This window comes from Temnothorax nylanderi, unplaced genomic scaffold, assembly GCF_030848795.1.
Source record: "Temnothorax nylanderi isolate EJ_2023f unplaced genomic scaffold, tnyl_v1.0 TNYL_tig0530_pilon, whole genome shotgun sequence".
NCBI lineage: Eukaryota > Metazoa > Arthropoda > Insecta > Hymenoptera > Formicidae > Temnothorax > Temnothorax nylanderi.
In genome coordinates this window covers 13324-35627 of record NW_027249592.1, presented here as the reverse complement: position 1 = coordinate 35627, position 22304 = coordinate 13324, and the positions used below count along the sequence as shown (strand labels likewise).

Below are 22304 nucleotides of genomic sequence, written 5' to 3'. Positions count from 1 at the left end.
TGAGCGCGGTGCATTTGTTCGATCACGAGCTCCGTGAGTCTATGTTTGTTCGGTAGTAAGGCAGGTGTTTATTCTCGTATGGCAGCACCGACTGCACGAGTCTCCCGCCCACCATGAGGACGCCCGAGGGATCGAGGAAGGGAGCAAGCTGGAGGAGAGACTTAGGGATCCCTTTCCCGATCCTCAGTCGGTCTATCTCGTCTCGAAATGCATCCGCTTGTACGACTTTGACTATAACTAATAGCGCGGCCTGCATCTCGAGTCGATCAATGGCCAGAGTCGTGTGAGCCGACTTGGCACGAAAGCGACTTACGAACCTTAGAAGGTACGCGATTACTCTACAAATTTTGTCCTGCGACGAGAATTTATTTAACAACGAATATACCGCGTTGGGCGTATCGAGCGCGACAAGAGATGTGACTTGTTTTTCCTCGATAGGAAGGACGACTAGCTGAGGTAAAGGTTCAACTCGAGGTTCGAAGCGCACGAGCCACTCGGGGCCCGTCCACCACATCGAATTAGCCACCAGATCGCGGGGATAAAGTCCGCGGGAGCAATGATCCGCCGGATTGGTCTCCGTATCGACGTGGCCCCAGGATGAGACCGGTACCTTCTCTTGAATGAGAGCAACGCGGTTGCGAACAAACGTCTTCCACCTATGTGGAGACGAGCGAATCCAGGCAAGGACCACCTCGGCATCCGACCATGCATACTCAGCATCGATTCCGAGGTGTCCCTGAAGGACTTGACGAACGTAAGCGATGAGCTTCGAAAGAAGCAAAGCTGCACAGAGCTCTAAACGGGGAATCGTGACAGGCCGAAGCGGCGCCACTTTAGATTTAGCGCAGAGTAGGCGAATGACCACACCATCCCGGGTGACAAAACGTAAATAAATCACGGCTCCGTAGCCCAATTCACTGGCTTCGCAAAAGCCATGAATCTCACAACGAACGACATTGCGTGTGTCAAACGTGCGAGGGATGCGAAGCGAAGCTAACGTGTCGATTTCCGCCTGAAACCGATCCCAGCAGCGACGAATATCTGCGGGAGGCTCGTCATCCCATTCCAGTTTAAGCGTCCATAGACGTTGGATGAAACACTTCGCGGTAAACGTGAGAGGAGCCAGTAATCCTAAAAGGTCGAAAATACGCGCCACCTCCGACAGGATAGTACGTTTAGTGCATCTGCGATCCAACGGATTAACCTGGAATCCGAAACTATCGGATTGTGAGTACCACCGAAGGCCCAGGACTTTAAGAGATTGATCTTCGCTCGATTCAAACGATAACTCGGATGGGTTACATAACTGCGGGTCGAGTCCATCCAACGCGGCAGGATGGCTGCTCGCCCAATTTCTGAGTTCGAAGCCGGCGCTTCGGAGAAGCGATAACAACTGATCTCGAAGCGCGCGAGCCTGCTCCACCGTACGAACACTAACCACGACGTCATCCACGTAAAGCGCCTCGAATAATGCGGCGAACGCTAAAGGATATTCTTCCCGATATAGAGTCGCGAGCTGGAGCAAGCAATAGATCGCCAGGAACGGTGAACAAGTTGAGCCGAAAGTAACTGTCTTGAGAATGTAATCCAGGATAGGATCCGATTCCGAAAACCGCCAGACAATGCGTTGGTAGTCGCATTGCTCCGGGTTTATCCATACTTGGCGAAACATCTGTTTCACGTCCGCAGTGAGATTTGGTGGTAGTGCTATCGAGTTTGTACACGCCGTGGTGAGACAAATAATAAATATGACTATCCGACGGGAATGGATCACGAATTACTTCCATATGACCGCTATCGAGATAGTCTTGCATGAATTTATTGTAACCGATTCTATACTCTGGGTTCGATTTGAAGCGACGTTCAAGCGCGCGGAGACGACTAACAGCTATAGAACGCGAGTCGACGAATGTAGGAGGATCCGACGCGAATGGATACGAAACCACGAAACGGCCCGAGTGGTCACGATATGTGGTCTTGGCGAAGATCTCTTGGCAACGCCGATCTTCTTCTGAACAAGGAGCGTGTTCCGGCACCTCATCTAATTGCCAAAGGTTGCTCACGGATCTCTCGATCGACTCGAGGGTGGTAGCGAACGAGCGCAGGGGTGCCGATTGCACCGTTGAGGATACCGCACCTGTCAGTACCCAACCGAATATCGTATTGAAAGCGTCAGGTTCTCCCTCCCCTCCCTTACGGCGGCCGTCGCGCAACACAGATAAAAACGATTCAGCTCCCAAAAGAATGTCAATATTACCGGGCACACAATACTCGGGATCCGCGAGCGGCAATCCTTTTAAATGATTCCACGACCGGACTTCGACTTTATCACTAGGCAACGGCGAAGTTATACGCGAGAGGACCGTAGCCTCAATGGAGAAACGAGTATCGTGCCGACCTCGCGCACGAATTACAAAGGAGGTGAGGCCCTTCGTTGTAGCCGCCTTACAAGGGAACGGTCGGAAGTGTCCCTACCCGATTTGGATGCGCTTTGGATATGTTGTCGAGCATCAAAAAACATTAGACACGGGTTTTTTTTGCTGCTTATCTCGACGTTTAGGGGTTGAAACAACTCCTAAAAAATAACGACCGATTTGGATGCGCTTTGGATATGTTGTCGAGCATCAAAAAACATTAGACACGGGTTTTTTTTGCTGGTTATCTCGACGTTTAGGGGTTGAAACAACCCCTAAAAAATAACGGATTTTATAGTTTTTAGCGAATATCTTCGAAAATATAAGGCGTATGAAAAAAAGTTTGGTACAAAAGGTTTATGGCTTTTTGTGCTCTTTACAATGGCGTAATCAGATTTTTCAAATTTGTCACATTTTTTAATTTAACCCCACTCCCACCTATTATTTTTGCCAAATATAACAATTTTTCCAACGCAAATTTAAGAGCGTCAAATGCCAAATACATCCATGTGTATTTTTATTATGATACCATTATTAGATTTTTGGCAAGACGAGATAATATGTGGTATAGGCGTCGCGCTGTAGGTAGGTGTTGCGTTATTTCTGTTCAGTTGCGCTGTGCGCTTAAAAATTTCCATTACTATATACTACGACATAATATGCGATGAAAGTCCAAGCAGAGGAAAAGATATCACGTCATCCGAAGTTCAAATGGCGCGTGCGCAAAACAGTGTTATAAATACGCGTCGAAGTAAATTGTGAGCGCACAACAATATAATTATTCATTAATGTGATCTTACAATTCGGCGGTATTTATAATGTCGGAGTCGACATTCCGTTGCTAGTCTAGGACTCTCGAAATAGCGTTAACCTCTCGCTGTCAGTGCCTTGCGCTGGCCTTTGCATCAGCGCTTTCGGTCATCCCGGAGTTGAAATGGAAATTTTTAAGCGTACGGCGCAACTGAACAGAAATAACGCAACTCCTACCTACAGGGCGACGCCTATACCACATATCATCTCGTCTTGCCAAAAATCTAATAATGGTATCATAATAAAAATACACATGGATGTATTTGGCATTTGACGCTCTTAAATTTGCTTTGAAAAAATTGTTATATTTGGCAAAAATAATAGGTGGGAGTGGGGTTAAATTAAAAAATGTGACAAATTTGAAAAATCTGATTACGCCATTGTAAAGAGCACAAAAAGCCATAAACCTTTTGTACCAAACTTTTTTTCATACGCCTTATATTTTCGAAGATATTCGCTAAAAACTATAAAATTCGTTATTTTTTAGGGGTTGTTTCAACCCCTAAACGTCGAGATAACCAGCAAAAAAAAACCCGTGTCTAATGTTTTTTGATGCTCGACAACATATCCAAAGCGCATCCAAATCGGTCGTTATTTTTTAGGGGTTGTTTCAACCCCTAAACGTCGAGATAAGCAGCAAAAAAAACCCGTGTCTAATGTTTTTTGATGCTCTACAACATATCCAAAGCGCATCCAAATCGGTCGTTATTTTTTAGGGGTTTTTTCAACCCCTAAACGTCGAGATACGCCGCAAAAAAAAATACGAGTCTGTTTTTTTTATGCTCAACAACATATCCAAAGCGCATCCAAATCGGGTAGGGACACTTCCGACCGTTCCCTTGTTAGTCTCGTTTACAGCGAATACGGTCGCACTGTGCTTGGTGCGACGGAAGCCGCCTGAAGGCAGCGTTCTGTAATGAAATTGGCCTGGCTCGCGCTATCCAACAATAAGGTGATACCGGCTCTTTACGGCATAGTGCATTTTGTCGAATTCGGCTCTAATCACGTCCTCGGCCTCGAAATCCGCGGTTTCCTGAATGATTTTCAGGTGAGCGTTCTCGAAATCCTCCGCGAGTTTCGCCACGCTCGGATAGCGGGCGAGAAAATTCGCGCGGATCGCCGTGTCTGTCGCGGCTTGCAAGGAGAGATCGTGAATCTCTCGTATCCGCCTAATGCACAATTCGCAACAAGCTTCGGCGTTCTTAGGCATGGTGCGAATAAACGATAAGAAATAGGTGTATGACTATTTTCCCGCGAGGAAGCAGAGAGGAAGAGAGTGATTCAGCAAACAATTATTATAGCAGAGTATATACGAAGTCAGAACGGTCGAAGGCCAGCGAAATATAATCTCGAGTCGACGGCAGCTCGAAAGATCCACAATAACAACGAGACACAAAGACTCTGAGTTCGACCGACAGAAAAACTGAGGCAAAACAATAACGTCCGCTCGCCAAGGTGACGAGTAACGGATGGCTCCGTTAGAAATATCGGAGCAACGGCACTGTGGTATATTCGCGAAAGAATATTCCTTAATTCTAACGTAATAAATCGTATCGTGCACGCGAGCGACAATGACGATTTGATTGCACAATTAATTCGACGACAAGAGCGATCAGCGATAATGGCGCGCAAGGCTCCGCACGTGTATTCTCGTCGCGAGCGGTTGCGAGCGAGAGATATCGAGGCGGGCGAGCTAGGCCGATTAATACGTAGATGCACGAGCGCGAGCGAATTAATTTAACGATAGCGATCCGCTATAAGGGATGCTTGATATCGAATTTACGAGGTATTCTAGCGAAAGGTCGGCGGTATTCACTAACGCGACAATCCGGCTTGAAGGACCAATGCTCGGGGGGTGCGTAAGACCGTTCCCGGATTTGCGATTGTCCGCGAGATTTTAGGTTCGAAGGAACAGAGGAAGTGTATCCCGTCTCCTCAAAGCGAAATGAAAGCAATAGACAACGAGAAAAGATATAACGAAAGGCGACTCACCGTTCGGGGGGTGCCGCCGTCTCCTGGAGGATCTCTCGTGCAAGCTCGTGGACACGTGCAGTAAGCGCAGGCGAGGCACAGGCAGCAGGCAAGGCAGCAGGCTAACAAGGTAGGCAGAGCAGCAAGCAAACGGCGAGGCAAGCAGGGCAAGGCAGCAGGCAAGCAGGCAGAGAACAGGCGATCTCTCCGAGGAGCAAAACTTCTAGAGCTCTCGGGCTCCGTATTGGTAGTTGAGTGTGTTCATCCCCACGGATGGACGATGAGCGAGTGTGTGTCGGAGCTCGCGCTCTGGAACAGTGTCGCACGCGAGTACTTGCTCTTCTTCGGCGGGTGCCCTCGTGGGGTGAACGGGGGCAGCACCGATTGGTGAGTCGCGGGGATATCGATTAACGCGAGATCGATCGCGATCCGCCGACGTCTCGCGCGAGTCGCCGAAATACGTTAACGCGGGATATTTGTAACCTACTATATACTATATACGAGATGTATTTAACGAGATTAAACTAACGATTATTAACTAACGATCACATATGTATACAATTTGGCGAGCGCCAAACAATTATAATATAATATATTATATAATATATTATATATTATATAATATATTATATATAATATATATGGGGCATTCTTTCTCAACGAGAGACCCCCCGCCCCCAAAGTTGGTTTTGACGTAAAGAGTTCTAATATGGCTTAAAATTTAGGTAATTATATCTACTTTTAAATGCAAAGTAGCAAAATAAAAATTCAAGATGGCCGATCCAATATGGCGGACAATGTACATAAAAATGCTTAAGGTGGTTCATGCATTTAGGTCATATGTACTTAGCCCGGAAAATGTAATATGAAATGAAAGATTAACGTTCCTCGAGTGTGTCTGTAAAATTTTGGATTTTTAACCGATTGGTTCCGGAGATATCTGTCCGTAAACTTTGCCAATTTAACGCGGTGGGGGGACCCCTTATCCGAAAACGAGGTTAAAGCGCTTATGCTGCAAAAATTGCAATACTTCAAAAATAGATAAACGAACCAAAAACTGACGAACGATGCAATAAACATTTTGCAAGATACTGGATGAAAGCTCGAGTTCATTGACCGTACCATATAATAATAAAACGTAATTTTCGATTGACTAAATCGACAACACGGAACTGATGGCTGGACTCGAGCGGCAACTTGGCAACGTCGCACGTGTCAGCTGATGAGTATAGCGCATAGATTCTATTCCTCCGTGTAATGAGGTTATGAAATGTAAAATAATTTTAATATGCATCGTTTATTCTATTTATCATTTATCATAAGTGCATTATACTTATTATCACATTACGTATATAATATATATAAAGGGGAAAAAAATCATTTTTTTTATCAAAATACTAAATAAATACAAGTTTCAATATAATGAAGTTATAGGATGTCCAAATAATTTTAACATGCATCGTTTATTCTATTATCATAAGTGCATATATTTAATATCACATTACGTATATAATATATATAAAGGAAAAAATATAATTTTTTAAATCAAAATATTTGCACAGAGGTGGGACGCATTGACGATAACATCTTCTAGATGAAAAATCACGGGCTAATTTGCGTATTTCCTATTGAATTTATCACCTCTGCGATGACATTCTGGAGAACTTCTTATTCTTCGTTACTCTTGGGCGTCCTCCAATATCTTCGCCCAGTAGAAGTTTTATGCCCTTATCGCTCCCTTTTTTATAGGTACGTTGCAAATAATCAAGCGTTATACCTGCTTCTGCCATCTTTCCAATCATGCTCACAGAAATAGAACTCTTCATACAATCCAACGTTAATTTATTAACATTTTTCAAAGCAGGACCTTTGACTTATCTGCATCAAAGCGGTCACAGATTTCGAGCTGTCCAACAATTCTTTACGTGTAACTTCAGCTTTATCAACGATTTTCTGGAGAATTTTCACGTCGTTCAATGCATTGTGAGCGTCATGCACGACATTCTCGCCCAACAAATCACGTGCCAGATCAACTTGATTAAATTTTAGCTTCGCAGCAGTTCTGGCAGGCAATTTTGCTTTTAAAATGCCAAGAGTATCCGCGAAACCGTACACGATGGATATAAAGTCGTCCCACAGATTGTTTGCGCGAATATCTCTGATAAGAAACCGAGAATCAAACTTGAATCCGTTGTGGGCAACCAAAGTAATTTCCTTGCCTATGTTACTGAGGAACTGCAGAAAGTTCTGAAGAGCAGCATGAAATGGAATTGTCTCGACCTTCTGTCCATTGAGAAACATTTCTCCGCCGCAGATTGACAAGCCAGTTACCTCGGCAGCCGATTTCGAAATGGCTCTCAACGGCACCATGTACGCAATTAAATTCTTGATCTTGATATTTCGCAGCAATTTGACAAATTCCGCGTATTGTAAAGAAAGTCCCGTCGTTTCGAGATCGAAATAAACTATAGGACTGTCGGCAGGTGCAGCTTTTCTTACGATAGGGCTATCGATGAGATCCGCTATTCCATCAAATCCACACTCAGACAAGTATGTTTTTCCTTCCTTTCTCTCGGCGCTACTCTTCTTACTGGACCGCTGTTTTTGCAGAAAGAGACGTCGTCTCTTGATTTCCGGCCTTTGCGCTCGTTCTTTTCTCTTAGCTCGATAGTAATCTTTCTTCTCCGAAAAGCTTCGGTTATTTTACCTGGAGACAGCCCGAGTTTTTGGTTCAAATCGACGACATATTTTGTGCCGATATTCTTCTCGCAGACTGTAGCAGCAACACGAAAGTCGAACGATTCAGAACCAGCGTAGTGGTGAGATTTTGGGTTTTAGCTGCCACACTCGAATTGAAAGCTTCGTTCGGTGACTAGACCCACATGGGGCGAGTTTATCTGCATTTTTCCAAAATGCATCAAAAATGGATGTAAGTGCTGCTCTTGTGGTAGATCCAGTGAGTCCTTTGCCTCCCGGTAGCACATTATGCTGTAATTCTCGGGATCCTCTTTATACTTGCACCACGCGCCACAGCTTTTCGTGCTCATCAAACGCATGGGGTATAATGTTTTTTAAGGCTTTTTCTGTAGCCTCTACATCGCCTATGTTTTTTTTTCAAAAGCACATCCAAAGCAGTATTTTAAGTATTCTATCACAGTCTCTTGGAAGTTTTTGCAACCACAAAGCTTTGCTCAACTTCTTTGTAGCGTGATTTAAATCGGACCACTTGGTTACAGGATGGCTGCATTCACGACGGACTGCAGCAATTGTGGAGCTATCATCATCACAATAAGTGTGCCCAATTTGACGTTATTCTCTTCGAGATCTTTATTTTTTGCAATAATTTCTACTGCTATATCTGATTCCCATTGCTTTTGCACTCCTGGTCCAATTGAGCCGACAGTCGTGATCTTCTGGGCTATGGCCCCGCTTGACACTTTCGGCAGTGCTTAACCCGAGTTGACCATCCACGAATCTTTCCTGAATTCGAGCCAATTAAAGATCCGAGAGCTAAGAGAAATGGGAAGAATTTATGGAATCAGGAGTAGAATGTACGGTTTCATATTTAATTCATTTCTTTTGCGAGATGATAAAAATATTTTAAAACACACGTCATATTTTGAATATAGAAAAATATATCTAATGTAAATATCCTATACAGTTATACATATTATTGTATATAGTAATTATTGTATAAAGTATTAGTTATTTCATAATTATTCTAAAATTGTATATAGTAATTATTCTATAAAGTTATATTATTGTATATAGTAATTATTGTATAAAGTATTATTTATTCATTATTCTAAAATTGTTGTATACAGTTGTATATATAAGTTATATATATAATCGTAGTTGTATGTACACTATTACGCGTTTAGCCTGCGTTTCAATCATTTGCAACTAAAACATCAGAAATACCTGCTAAAACTATCATATGAGTGACCATTTCCACGCTTTGGCCAGGCAGCATCGTAGGAAGCTGCGATCATTACAGGATCGTTTACTTCGTGGTTGCCTCGATCTAGAATTAACGTTTCTCTTTTTAATTGCATGCGTTGCATGACAGGGATAGATGTCAGTCATATAACACTTTAGCTTACGTGTCTGCAGCAATAGAAACCTCTTTTTCTATTTTTATTGCCTCGGCACAACTCTCCTTAGCAGTGCTTCGATAGCGACCCCAACTAAACGTTCGTAACGTTTAATAACGTAGAATGGACTGATGGCATGTTCATGGTTGCAAGAAAGTGTTCAACTGCGTTACACCAATGCCTCCATCGATGACTCCTAAAATATTGTATATTATAAATTTGTCGAGAGACAATCATATTGGATCCGACGATATTCACCTACCTATAGCTCCTTTGTAATTATTCTCAAACATCATTTTACGATTATCGCTGACATCTTTTGCCCGATTACTAGTTGCGACTGTTTTTATCATGATGCAATTTGGACACTGCACTTTGAAGGTGCTTGCCAAACCGCATATGGTTTCACTTTTTACGTGCCGAAACGAAAGTGTTTTATTGCAGGACTTGCACCACAAATCCTCCGCCACTCGCGTGATATTCACGATTCGCTGACCTTCGACTTTATTTATGTCAGATGCTAATTTTCTTTTTTTGGCTTCCGGCGACGACATTGTTTTTCCACGCAATTTTCCGTTTCGTCTCGAAACGTCCCTTACGTCGAGGCTGCTCGTTCCAACTCATATTTCACACTTTTATCTACGTACTACACTAGGTTATGTAGATCGCGACGACGCGAAGACTGCTGAACTCAGCTGACTGCGACGTTGCCGCGCTGCTGTTGTATACAATATATTCACACGGTCTCACAACTCTAGCAAAAAATGTGACTTTTGTCTCAATATTTTAATTACGTAGAGGTTCGTATAACATTAAAGATGTTATAAATAAAAAATCTAATTATATGCTGATTTTTTACGGACAAAAAATCACACTTATTATCACTAATAAGAATAGTTGCCTATTTGCCTTGCAAGTACTGCATGAACCACCTTAAATTCGCTTGAAACTCGTTACTCGGGGGTTTTTGGTGTCGCTGAACACGAATCTGACATTAGATTTTTTAAAATTCAAAATGGCGGATCCAATATGGTGGACGATTTTTTAAAATTATATTGAATTCACATGAAAATTTTTACACGGGGGTTTTAAGGTGATTGAATAGAAATGTGACATAAGATATTCAAAATTGAAACAAAAGCGGATCCAAGACAATGTTCCCAAAGCATAATAAATAGCAAGACAAGTTTTCAGTCCAATAAGCAAAGGCAAAGCAATATGAAAGTTCAGGCAGTGAAGGCAAGACTAGTTTAAGGTTCCAACTAGTAAAAGTAAGACACGTTGCTGGTCCAACCAGCAAAGTAATGACTAGTTAAGGGCTCAACCAGTAAAGGCAAGACAATACCATAATCCAACCAGTAAAGGTAAGACTACTGAAGTTCAATCCTGTAAAAGTAAGAGTAGTCGGTTGTCCAACCAGAGAAGGCAAGATGATTTTTTGATAAAAAATCATTGCTTCCTTGTTCGGGACAATAAACAATTGCTAATAAAAGATATTCCAATGCTTCATACTTGCGGCAAGATTTTGCTAGGCACACCGGCCGCGATGTATGACCTGATATGTAATCTTCCATTAAAATCGCATTTTCGATAAAATAACAGATAAACGTATAAATCACGCGGCCGGATCTCGTACTATATTACTACGTTTAAGCGAGCGTTACTTCTGTAGTAACTTTCGATAATTCCTTCGCGTAAAGGAAATTTTGTAGTAACTTACGATAATTTACTCTGCGTAAACGAGTGAATTATTGTAAGTTACTACAAAAGTAACGCTCGCGTAAACGTAGTACATGCGGTAAATACGTTGCGCATAGATGGAGAATAATAAGAAATCGTGTTATTAAATAAAATTATATGTAAAAAAAAAATGCGTAAGATAGTTGGATATATTAGAAAAGTATGTACATACGATATACGTTATTTGATTCACAGTTTTTAACTTGCCTGTACATCACCTCGGACTCGTCGATCGAAGCGGTCGATTCAAGCTGGTGTCACCTATGGATCGTTCGGTTCATTACAGTTGCGGTCGGTAACTCATCTCCTATGGTAAAAAGTTGGTGCATCCATTAAGATTCACCCTGTATATTATATAATATATTATATATTATATAATATATATTATATATTATATAATATATAATATATATAATATATTTATATATTATATATTATATATATTATATATATTATTTATTTTATATATTATATAATATATAATATATATAATATATTTATATATTATATATTATATATATTATATATATTATTTATTTTACTATATTATATTATATATTATATATTATTATTATATATTTTCTTATTATACGATGCGCTTCTTTACGCCGTCACGATCGTTTCAGACGCCACATCAAAAGAAATAAAGGAACATCGAGAATGTTAGAAGAAATAGATAATAATTGTATAATAGATTCTCGATGTTCCTTTATTTCTTCTGATGTGGCGTCTGAAACGATCGTGACGGCGTAGAGAAGCGCATCGTATAATAAGAAAATATATAATCAAAGTAAAATTAATTGAAGAACAAAATGCCTGGTCCCATAAGCCAATTTAAGAGAGGACAGATAATAGCGTTGAGGGAAAGTGGCATGGATCCGACAGACATATCAGCCCATTTGAATATAAGTGTAAGTATTGCTCGAGCTAAAAATAAATCACCGAAAAAACGTTGTTTAGACACTTTCATGCCTAAAGTCATCGATCTAAAAATTGCACACAAGCGTGCGCGTATCTTTCTTTGTAATTAAAAAATATATAAAATAAAAGAAATGTATACAGAGTTCGTTCTGAATGCATACATAGCATCTTCAGGAACATGCGCTTTTATTACAGGAACGTTCAGTTCATCGAATTTGAGAAGATACGACACATTGGGACATGTCACTCCGTCCCCGATACCTGGACGACCGAGAGGAACAAATGCTGAGGAAGACCAGGGAATATTGAACGTCATTCAACAATCTGGCTTCCATTCGTCGCGACAAATCCGACTAAATGTCGATCTAACTTGCTCAGATCGTACTGTGCGGCGCCGTTTGCACAATGCCGGTTATCATCACCGGATTCCCGCACAAAGAGAAGTTTTCTCTCATCGGCACAAGGAGCAACGGCTGGCTTTCGCAAGGGAACACTTGGGATGGGAGGAAGAATGGATGTATACTATCTTTTCAGATGAGAAGGTATTTTCGACTGACGAGTCTGGTAGAGTGACATTGTGGAGAACGAGAGGAACGAGGTATGCGGATGAAAATGTTCGTTTTCGCGCACGAAGTGGACGCATCACATTAAGTTTTTGGGGATGTATGACTTCGCAAGGCCCTGGGCCGCTTGTTCGCACAACACCACACATGAACGGCGAAGAATACAACCACATATTATCTGATGTTATGATGCCATACGTCGCGGAGACTTTTCCTGGCATACCGTACGTGAATTTCGTTCAAGACAATTCAGGAGTGCATCGAGCGAGAATTGTCCAGGATTGGCTGGCTGAACAACCCAACCTCAGGACGTTGAACTGGCCAGCCAAATCTCCTGATTTGAATGTTATCGAACATGTTTGGGGCATTATGGTGCAAGAGTGGGACCCTCAAATTCCACGAACACGAGAGGCTCTTGCACAATATGTTGTGGAAAAATGGGAGGGTCTCCGCGCAAGGCCACAATTTTTTGAAAAATTTAGTGCGGTCAATGCCCCGAATAATGAATTGCGTAATTAACAGTAATGGAAGCGTCACGCGATATTGAGTGACGCCTCCATTACTCTCTATGAATGCATGGTGATGTATGAATGTTGCATGACTGCAAAGTGAACAATTCTCGATGAGTGATTGAATTAATTATATTACAGTAACAGTTATATAATTTGTAAATATAATTGTTATTGCAATATAATTAAAAGTGTATGTGTGTGTGTGAATGAGGAAAGTGAATGCTGAATGAATGCTGCGCATAGTGAACAAAGCGAAAGCCATCCGTTGCTCCTTTGAAGGATCCCCGATAGGAAAATTACTCAAATATTATCATTTACAATTGGACAATTATTGCGCTAAGATGGTTCTTCATAACGCTGCTGTCTTGCTGAAATACTATTTATAAATAAATTGTGCAAATATGTATCAATATTTGCACAAAGGTCTCAATTTCTACTAGTATTGTTGCAAATTAATATCGAGACATATAATTGCAGCATTTCCAATTTCATTCAGATTTCGTCATATCATCTTATAAATCTTTTCCTATCGGGGGGAAGTCACTTATACTCTTGCGGCGTATAAAAATACACATCGTGCAATCGGCGTAACAATTAAGTAGATACCTTATACACTCACATATATCAGAATTTCTTGTGATGAACTAATGTAAATCCATCCTGTGTCCCAACGTAATTCATCCTTTGTCAAAGTTATTTATCTGCAAGTAAAGTATTGGATAAATATGTAAATGCACATTATTTGAATGGATAATCGCACAGATACTTTTACTTAATATGTATAACAATTAGTATATAGTGTTCGCTTGGAATAACAATAATAAAACAAAGGGCTTGCGAACCAGCGGGTTGTTTATGCTATCGTGTATATTTCAAACAAAATAAGGACAAACGTTTCGGCCATAACTGTGGCCTTCTTCAGTGTATCAACTAGTCGTTAAAATTTAAAACATCCCCCCTTTTTACAATAATAAAAACGCCATTCGCTTACAAAAATCAGATTAATCAACTAGTCGTTAAAATTTAAAACTTCCTCCCTTTTACAATAATAAAAACGCCATTCGCTTACAAAAATCAGATTAACGCATCCTCTTCCATTAATTCAAACGCCATTCGCTTACATCGTCAATGCAATCGTCGTCTCAAGTCCGATCACAGCTCGTCGACGTATCATCGTGTCTAGTACTTGATTTGAGCCTTCCCTGAGTCAATCGAGAACGAATCCGTCTCTACCATGTCCCCACATTGCAGGTCACTGGTTAATAATTCAACTGGCGTTTGAATTAATGGAAGAAGATGCGTTAATCTGATTTTTGTAAGCGAATGGCGTTTTTATTATTGTAAAAGGGGGATGTTTTAAATTTTAACGACTAGTTGATTAATCTGATTTTTGTAAGCGAATGGCGTTTTTATTATTGTAAAAAGGGGGGATGTTTTAAATTTTAACGACTAGTTGATACACTGAAGAAGGCCACAGTTATGGCCGAAACGTTTGTCCTTATTTTGTTTGAAATATACACGATAGCATAAACAACCTGCTGGTTCGCAAGCCCTTGTTTTATTATTGTTAATATGTATACCTTCAATAATAAATGATCTTTAAATTGCATACTGGATTCGAAATCGGAAATTGTATCCCACTTCCTTTCTCCAACGTTGAGCGATCGCCGGTTTTTATCTTCAATACTTCGTTGATATTGCATCACCACAACCTATTAGTATAATTTATCCAAGTAACTCTGCAAATATTGGACAAATCTGTTATTGCACATTATTCCAATGGATAATCGTATACATATTTTTTTTAATGCCGGGTAAAAAAAATTATGTACATATACATACATATATATATATGTACATAATTTTTTTTACCCGGAGACAAGAGACAAAAACATGTATGGACATATTTGATATATTTAATTATAAATATATATATATATATATATATATATTTATAATTAAATACATCAAATATGCCCATACATGTTTTTGTCTCTTCTATAATATATATTACAGAAAAAAAATAAAAAGAAGAATCTAAAAATGATTAAAAAGATCATTTTCGCATTGCATTTTTTATAATATGTGAAGTTTGAGGTAATGAGAAAAAAATTGCCCATATATAATCATATATGTATAAATGTAACAGTTGTTATATATAATTAACATAAAAAACATAAAAACATATATAAATATATATAATTTATGCCAGACTAGAGTCAAGCTCAACAGGGTCTTCTTTCCCCGCTAATTTTTCCAAGCCCGTTCCCTTGGCAGTGGTTTCGCTAGATAGTAGATAGTAGATAGTAGATATATTTATATATATGTTTTTGTTTTTATATATTTTTATATAAAAAATTTTTACCGCGTGGATATATGCCTATACTTATCGTCCTCTTAATCGTATATATTCTTCCACAATTTGTGAACGCAGCCTGGCTTTGTTATTTTGTCGTATTTATGTGACGTCTTCACCTGTTAGGCGTAGTTTTTTCATTTTCCTAAAGGTTTAAAACAGGAATTAATTTAGTTTGTTAACAATTTTGCAATATGATACACTACAATTTCTCAATGCAAGAGAAATTTTATCAGTTCAGCAGCTTACCTTGTTATTGAATTTGTTGATTTTTCATACCTCTTAATTGTTTAATATTGCGTATTTCCTTCTCCTTCGGCAAGTTCTTCGAATCCCTCATTTTTTCTCTCATCTCCAAGTGCAGATTTTCAGTTTTATGAATATTCTTACATTTTTTCACATCAAGCTCCAACTTTCCCACAAATCCCATTAAGTATTCTTCTTTTACCTCTGTTTAACGCTGCCTCCCCTTTTACCTACAAGCAGACATATGACAATTTAATTGAAGTTATTTTAATTTAATTTAATCTCTCAATTCTTAATTATGCTGACAAATTCTTCATTAGTGTTGTGTAAAAATGTTGTTTTAAACATTAATTATCATCATACCTGCGTCCATCGTTGATTAAAAGCTTTCTTCCACGTCTCGAACCACTGTTTCCTCTGTAATATTCATGCATATTATTTTTCCAATTGTAATAAAATATACTGTTTGCGAAATCGCTGATTAATCCCGGCGATGGTAGCGGGATGAGAAGGACGCGCGTGGAGGGTGTCAACAAATTATTTTCTTTATGTTTTTTGTGTAACTCAGACCACAGTCTGAGCCGTCTTTAATGCGTCAAAATCTATACAATCTGACCTGAGAAACGATGAGCAGTGTATAAGTGAGAAGTCTTTAATGCGCGAGGCAATTATATGAATTGCCTCGCTCGTGGTGATTCGCCCGTGAGCCGTTGAGACACGTGGCGGTCGGCACTCGCGCACGTGTGAGCCTGAGTCGTCGTGTTGACGTACCAGAGCTGGATGAGCGGTCTCTTTACACGTTAAAGTATCTCGGCAGCTTCAATCACTGCGATGGGCACTTTGTCCGTAGTTCCACTCGAGAAACGCACAGAGCACACGTCGTACGTCTACTCACAGCGCAGACATGTTTTCTCTCTGCCGAGGGAGAAGTTCGCGATGAGCGCGCCCGTGCTTGCGCAAGCTGCCGCGCCGATCCGGCCTGTCGATACCCGATTGATGCTGCCATCTGATGAGATGGCGCAACGCGATAACGGAATCTCGAACATTCCGCCCGCCATCAGCAACCTTGTTGATGATTCCTTACTCTTGATCCTTTATTCTGATGAAATGGGTAATACGGCAAGCTTGGCAATTGGCCGGGTGAGCGTCGTGGTGGCCGTCTTGAGGGTAACCACCCTAGTAAGTCCATCCTTTCCGGGGTGCAAGGCCGTTACTCTTGCGAGTGGCCATTTGCACGGTGGAGAGCGTTCGTCGGTGAGCAGCACGATAGAACCCACCTTGATGTTGTTGTTAGGATGATGCCACTTGGATATCGCCTGCTGGCGTTGCAGATAATGAACCGACCACTGTGCCCAAAAATGTTGAACATGCTGCTGGATGAGCTGCCACCGAGATAGTCGCGAGTTTGCCAGGTCGATCAGAGATGGCTCGGGTATGGTAGTGAGTGGACCTCCAATGAGAAAATGACCTGGGGTGAGCGCTGAGACGTCTTCAGGGTCGTCGCTCAACGGTTCCAAAGGCCTTGAGTTGAGAATGGCTTCTATTTGCGTAAGCAACGTTGTTAGTTCTTCCGTCGTGAGTAGAGTCTCCCCGATGGTCCGTCTCAAATGAAACTTCACGGACTTTACAACCGCCTCCCACTTGCCCCCCATGTGTGGAGCGCCTGGTGGGTTGAACTCCCATCTTGTGCCGTCAAGTTGCAAAACTTGAGCAATCCGTTGATGTTCTTGAGCGCCTTGGACGAACATTTTTTTGAGCGCGGCGTCTGCTCCAATGAAAGTTGTCCCGCAGTCTGAGTACATGGTCTGAGCAATTCCCCTTCTCGCTGAAAATCTTCGGAAGGCTGCTATGAATCCTTCTGATGAGTAGTCACTGACTACTTCGAGGTGAATTGCGGAGGTGGAGAAGCAGACGAACACACAGATCCATCCCTTGTATGTTTTGGCACCTCGTCCCTTCCATGTCTTGATGGGGAGCGGTCCGGCATAGTCGACTCCTGTATGAGCAAACGGACGTGACGGCGTAACCCGAGAGAGAGGTAGTTGGCCCATCAGTTGATGAGCACGGATCCCCCTCTGCCGAGCACACATGACACACCGTAAGATATGAGACTTTACTGGAGCCCGTCCGCCGATGATCCAGTATTGTTGTCTGACATGAGCCAATGTCAGCTGTGTTCCTCCATGCAGGGTGCGCGAATGAGCGTGGGCGATGATGAGGGTTGAGAACCGTGAGTGGCGAGGTAGAATCGCCTGGTGTTTGTTGTCTTGAGCTAGTGCTGATTGGTTGAGGCGGCCGCCAACTCGGATAACCCTTTGAGCGTCTATGTACGCAGTCAATCGACTGAATGCGTGAGTAGGTGGTAGTCTCGAATTGGTCGTAAGCATCTTGATCTCATGCGTGAAGTAAGCCGCTTGAGTAGCCTTGACCCAGAATAGTCTGGCCTTCTCCAAAGCTGAGTGCAAGTCCAGTGACTTGGCTCGGCCCTTTCTCAAAAGAGATATAAACCTGAAACAGAGAGCTGTTACTTTTAATAATTTATTGAGGGTTGAGTACCTAGATATGAGGTCCCAGTGGCAGTCCGACTGCGATGTTGCTACATGTAGCGCAATGCCAGGACGAGCCTCATGAGTGCTCAACTCGTCCGACAGCGCGGGTTGTGATGGCCATGCTTCAGGTGTGAGTATCCACGGTGGTCCCGTCCACCATAATGAGTGGCTTTGGAGTTGAGAAGTAGTCAATCCTCGTGATGCGCAATGGGCTGGATTGGATGTACCAGGTACGTATCTCCAGTGTGCCTTTGCAGTGAGATCTTGAATCTGAGAAACTCGGTTTCTCACAAAATCCTTCCAGCGCGATGCATGAGATTTGATCCACGTGAGTGTCACAACAGAGTCCGTCCACAGGTGAATTGCTGTAACGTTCAACTTCAAGGTGGCTTGAACGTATTGCATGAGCCTTGAGAGCAACAGTGCTGCGGTGAGTTCAAGTCTCGGGATGGTGAGCCGTTTGAGCGGTGCTACCTTAGTTTTGGAGCACACCAATGAAATCGTGGCGCCGTTAGAGCCGCGGACGGTGATATATACGACTGCAGCCATTGCTAGTTGAGAAGCATCAGAAAAACCGTGAAATTCCACTGACGAGGTACTCCATGTGTTATACCATCGAGGTATTGAGATTCTGCTTAAGCTGGTGAGTTCTTTTCTGATGATGAGCCACCGTGATGAGAGCTGGGATGGCAGTGGTTCATCCCATCGGAGTTTATGAAGCCACAGCTCCTGCAAGAGCATCTTCGCCTTGATCACTACTGGTGATGCAAAGCCTAGTGGATCGAATTATCTGAGCCACTTCAGACAAAACGAGGCGTTTGGTGAAATGATTGGTGTGCGACAAGATCCTTGTTGAGAATGTGAATGAATCTTCGTGAGGAAGCCATTTTAATCCGAGGATTTTGGTTGTGCAATCGTCAAATGCAATTTGTGAGCCCTGGTCTTTTTCTGCTTGAACCGCAGTGAGCACATCTTGATGAGTCGCGGGCCACTTTGACAATGGGAAACCGCCCGCCATGCACAAACTCTTTAGTTGCAATGCAATTTTTATCACCTGCTGAACTGTGTCGGCGCCTCCAAAAGTGTCGTCGACATATCGACCCTCAGTGAGTGGCGGCACTGCAAGGGGAAACTTGTGGCCTTCATCCTTCACCAGTTGCAGCAGTGTTCGCACTGCTAAGAACGGGGCACCCTTGGTACCATACGTGACCGTTGTTAGATAATTTTCCACTTCCTTGAGTTGCTTGCCGATCCAGAGGACCCGTTGTAAATTCCAGTCATCCTTATGTACGTTGATTTGCCTGTACATTTTGGTGATGTCAGTGGCCACTAAGTGCCGAAATTGTCGAATCCAGAGCGAAACGTCTGTGATGTCTAAATGCAACTTGGCTCCCGTGTACATGATATCATTGAGTGAGCGGCCGGATGTAGATGCACTCGAGCCATTAAACACCACCCGTAATTTTGTGGTTGCACTGTCTGGTTTGAGCACACCGTGATGTGGCAAGTAATATTGCGCGTGCTGGCTGGACGCGGGTGAAGCCTCCGTCATGTGATTGAGCTCTCGATATTCTGTCATAAACTGATGATACAGGCGTCGATAGTTGTCATCTCGTGAGAATCTTCTGAGTAAGCCCTGCAGACATTGATGCGCAGTGTGATACGAATCCCCAAGAGTATCAGGTGATGATTTTAGCGGAAGACGAACCGTGTATCGACCTGTTGAGTCCCGCGAAACAGTGCTCTTGTAATATTCTTCACATCGTTGCTCGTCAGGAGTAAGCTCATGATTGTTACTCGCAAGCACTTCTTCTTGCGTCCAGAATTTCGCCAGCAACTCGTCGAGAGCATCTTCTCTCTCCTGAATCGAGGCATGATGCACTGCAGCAGATGCCGATAATGATGTGTCGACAGGTCCGAGGACGAGCCATCCAAAAATTGAGAGCTGCGCAATTGGCATCAATGGATCTTGTTTGATGATGTTGGGCTTGATGATCTGCCCATATGAGTCAGCTCCAATGATGAAATCCACTGGCCGTGGTGTAAGAAAGTCTGGATCGGCCAAGGTTAACTTGGTGAGATGCGGCCATTCCTGTGGTGCAGCGTTGAAGGATGGCAGGATGTTGGTTAACGTCTGCAGAATGTGAGCTTGAACGATGACGTCTGTTCTTGGTTGAAGTGAGCTGAGCTTGAGTGATGCAACTCCTCGAGTTTGAGTTGACTTTTCGCCACCAATTCCAGTAATGACAATGACAGAATGCTGTCGAGGAATGTTGAGCTGACAAACGAGTGATTCAGAAACGAAGGTGAGTTCTGAACCTGAGTCGATGAGAAGCCGTACGCGTTGAGTAGTCACAAATGAATTTATCTGAGCCAGGGCCGTAGCTAATAATGTTGAGTGTGATGAGCGGGCCGAAGAGAAGTGAGCGACGATTGCACCATCTTCCTATTGAGAGGACGTGGCTGAGCTGGTGATCGGCTTCGCTGATGAGTTCGACTGCTGAGCCTCATGCAGCATCGTGTGGTGTCGGTTGGTGCAATTTTTGCACCCCCGTGAGCTCTTACATGAGCGGACGTTGTGGCGGCCGAGGCAATTAAAACAGAGCCTCCCTGAGATGACGAGTTTTTGTCGGTCGACCGGTGAGAGGTCCCTGAATTTGGTGCACGTCACAACAAAATGCGTGCCGTTGCAGCAGTCACACGGGTACACCGTGGAGCCGTCTGATGGTTCCGTGCAAGCCGGTTGAACTGCCGCATGTTGAGCTGTCGAAGAACGCCTGGATGTTGAGACGACCGTGCTCCCTGAGCTGGCCGTGGACTCTATCCTCTCGAGTGCTCGTGCTCGAGAGGAGAGAAACTGCTCGAGCTGCTCGAATCGCGGATACTCGCGCGTGGCTCCTAAGGACGTTTCCCACTGCTCCTTCGTCTGGCGATCCAGCTGCCTGGACAGCTGGTACACCAGGATGCTATCTCCCAGATCCTGTGAGACGCCCAAGGCTTGCAGGCCCTTTATTCCTTCCTTGAAGGTGTTGAGCAGCTTGTCCAGTAATGCGGCGTTCTTTTGCACCGGTGTTGAGCTGGCAAAGAGCTGGTCGAGGTATGAGTGTATGAGCAGGCGCTTGTTTTCGTATCGATCGACGAGCAGTTCCCAGGATGGTTTGAGCGAGTCGGCGGTGAGAGGCAATCCGGAAATGAGCTGAGCAGGTGGACCTTCCAGTGAGAGCCGCAAATAGTGGAGTTTCTCCACGTCGGTGAGACGTCGGCTGTCATAAATGACAGCCTTGAAGAGATCCCGATATGTGGGCCAAGCCTCGTACTCGCCCTTGAACGACGGAATGTTGATGTCCGGCAGTCTCGATTGAGACTGTGAGGGCTGCGCCGTTTCAGACGCCGCCTTCGGAGCAAGCCTCTCCGCCAATGCGCCCTTGAGCTTCGCCAGAGAGCGACGAGCCGCCATGCACTCCTGCGCCTCCACGGTGAAAGCGTTCTTGGCGAAGTACTCATGAGCGATGAGCGCCGCCGGCCATGAGACCTCGAAATAGGCGTGTTCCTTAAGGAACGCCTTGTGCACTTCCTCGAGCTGGATCGAGAGCTGGAGGATTTCATCCACCGACGTGTCATCCGCGGTAGATGGCAACGTCTGGCTAATGGCCCGCACCGTCGCGATGCGGTTCATCTGCGTCTGCACCTTCAGCGTGAGCTCCGCGGACAGACGCACCGGTGAGGCCTGACGCTCTGACGTGCGCTTGTCGCCCGGCAGTTCGAGCAATGGCGGGGTCTTTCCGCCCGTCCCGGTTTTGGCGGGATCCGTCATGATGAGCCGTCCCTGAGCTGCGCACGATGAGAAACCTGAGAAACGTCGAGACACGTGTAAGAAATGCTGCACGAGACGAGAACGTTCGAGGAATGCGAGAGAAAAGCGCTATGCGAAGCGAGAGTCATGTACTGAGCACGTGATAATGTTTATATGACACTCGCGAGAGCGCGACATATTTGTATAACACTCGCGAGCGCGCGTGAGGATGTCTATACGTCACTCGCGAAGGCGCGATAATGTCTACGTGGCACTTCGGGAAGGGCATGCCCTTTTCACATGATCTGTGTCTGAGTTACACCATACGTTCCACG

The 22304-nt window shown here is 43.4% G+C and overlaps 4 protein-coding genes across 4 annotated transcripts; all 4 read right to left on the bottom strand.

Moving 5' to 3' along the window:
* Nucleotides 1-22: 22 nt before the first annotated feature.
* Nucleotides 23-1672, bottom strand: LOC139783682 (uncharacterized). The gene has a single exon (XM_071722823.1). The coding sequence runs from the start codon at nt 1670-1672 to the stop codon at nt 23-25; it is 1650 nt and encodes a 549-aa protein (XP_071578924.1).
* A 5368-nt stretch (nt 1673-7040) lies between these two features.
* On the bottom strand, nt 7041-8251 carry LOC139783681 (uncharacterized). The gene is made up of 2 exons (XM_071722822.1): nt 8078-8251; nt 7041-7793 (listed from the first exon to the last, which is right to left on the bottom strand). Exons 1-2 carry the CDS (start codon nt 8249-8251, stop codon nt 7041-7043), a joined length of 927 nt encoding a protein of 308 aa, XP_071578923.1.
* An 8470-nt stretch (nt 8252-16721) lies between these two features.
* Nucleotides 16722-18725, bottom strand: LOC139783679 (uncharacterized). The gene has a single exon (XM_071722821.1). The coding sequence runs from the start codon at nt 18723-18725 to the stop codon at nt 16722-16724; it is 2004 nt and encodes a 667-aa protein (XP_071578922.1).
* Nucleotides 18726-18888: 163 nt separating this feature from the next.
* On the bottom strand, nt 18889-21990 carry LOC139783678 (uncharacterized). The gene is made up of 2 exons (XM_071722820.1): nt 20742-21990; nt 18889-20495 (listed from the first exon to the last, which is right to left on the bottom strand). Exons 1-2 carry the CDS (start codon nt 21988-21990, stop codon nt 18889-18891), a joined length of 2856 nt encoding a protein of 951 aa, XP_071578921.1.
* Nucleotides 21991-22304: the final 314 nt, after the last annotated feature.

What these genes read in the sequence shown, in the direction of transcription:
- LOC139783679 (XM_071722821.1), bottom strand. Translation starts at nt 18,725, where the DNA reads ATGGCTGCAGTCGTATATATCACCGTCCGCGGCTCTAACGGCGCCACG.
- LOC139783682 (XM_071722823.1), bottom strand. Translation starts at nt 1,672, where the DNA reads ATGTTTCGCCAAGTATGGATAAACCCGGAGCAATGCGACTACCAACGC.
- LOC139783678 (XM_071722820.1), bottom strand. Translation starts at nt 21,990, where the DNA reads ATGACGGATCCCGCCAAAACCGGGACGGGCGGAAAGACCCCGCCATTG. An exon ending in CCGCCACAACGTCCGCTCAT is followed by an intron (nt 20,496 to 20,741) that starts GTAAGAGCTCAC and finishes TCATCGACTCAG; the next exon opens with GTTCAGAACTCACCTTCGTT.
- LOC139783681 (XM_071722822.1), bottom strand. Translation starts at nt 8,251, where the DNA reads ATGCGTTTGATGAGCACGAAAAGCTGTGGCGCGTGGTGCAAGTATAAA. An exon ending in TGCAGATAAACTCGCCCCAT is followed by an intron (nt 7,794 to 8,077) that starts GTGGGTCTAGTC and finishes CTGCAAAAACAG; the next exon opens with CGGTCCAGTAAGAAGAGTAG.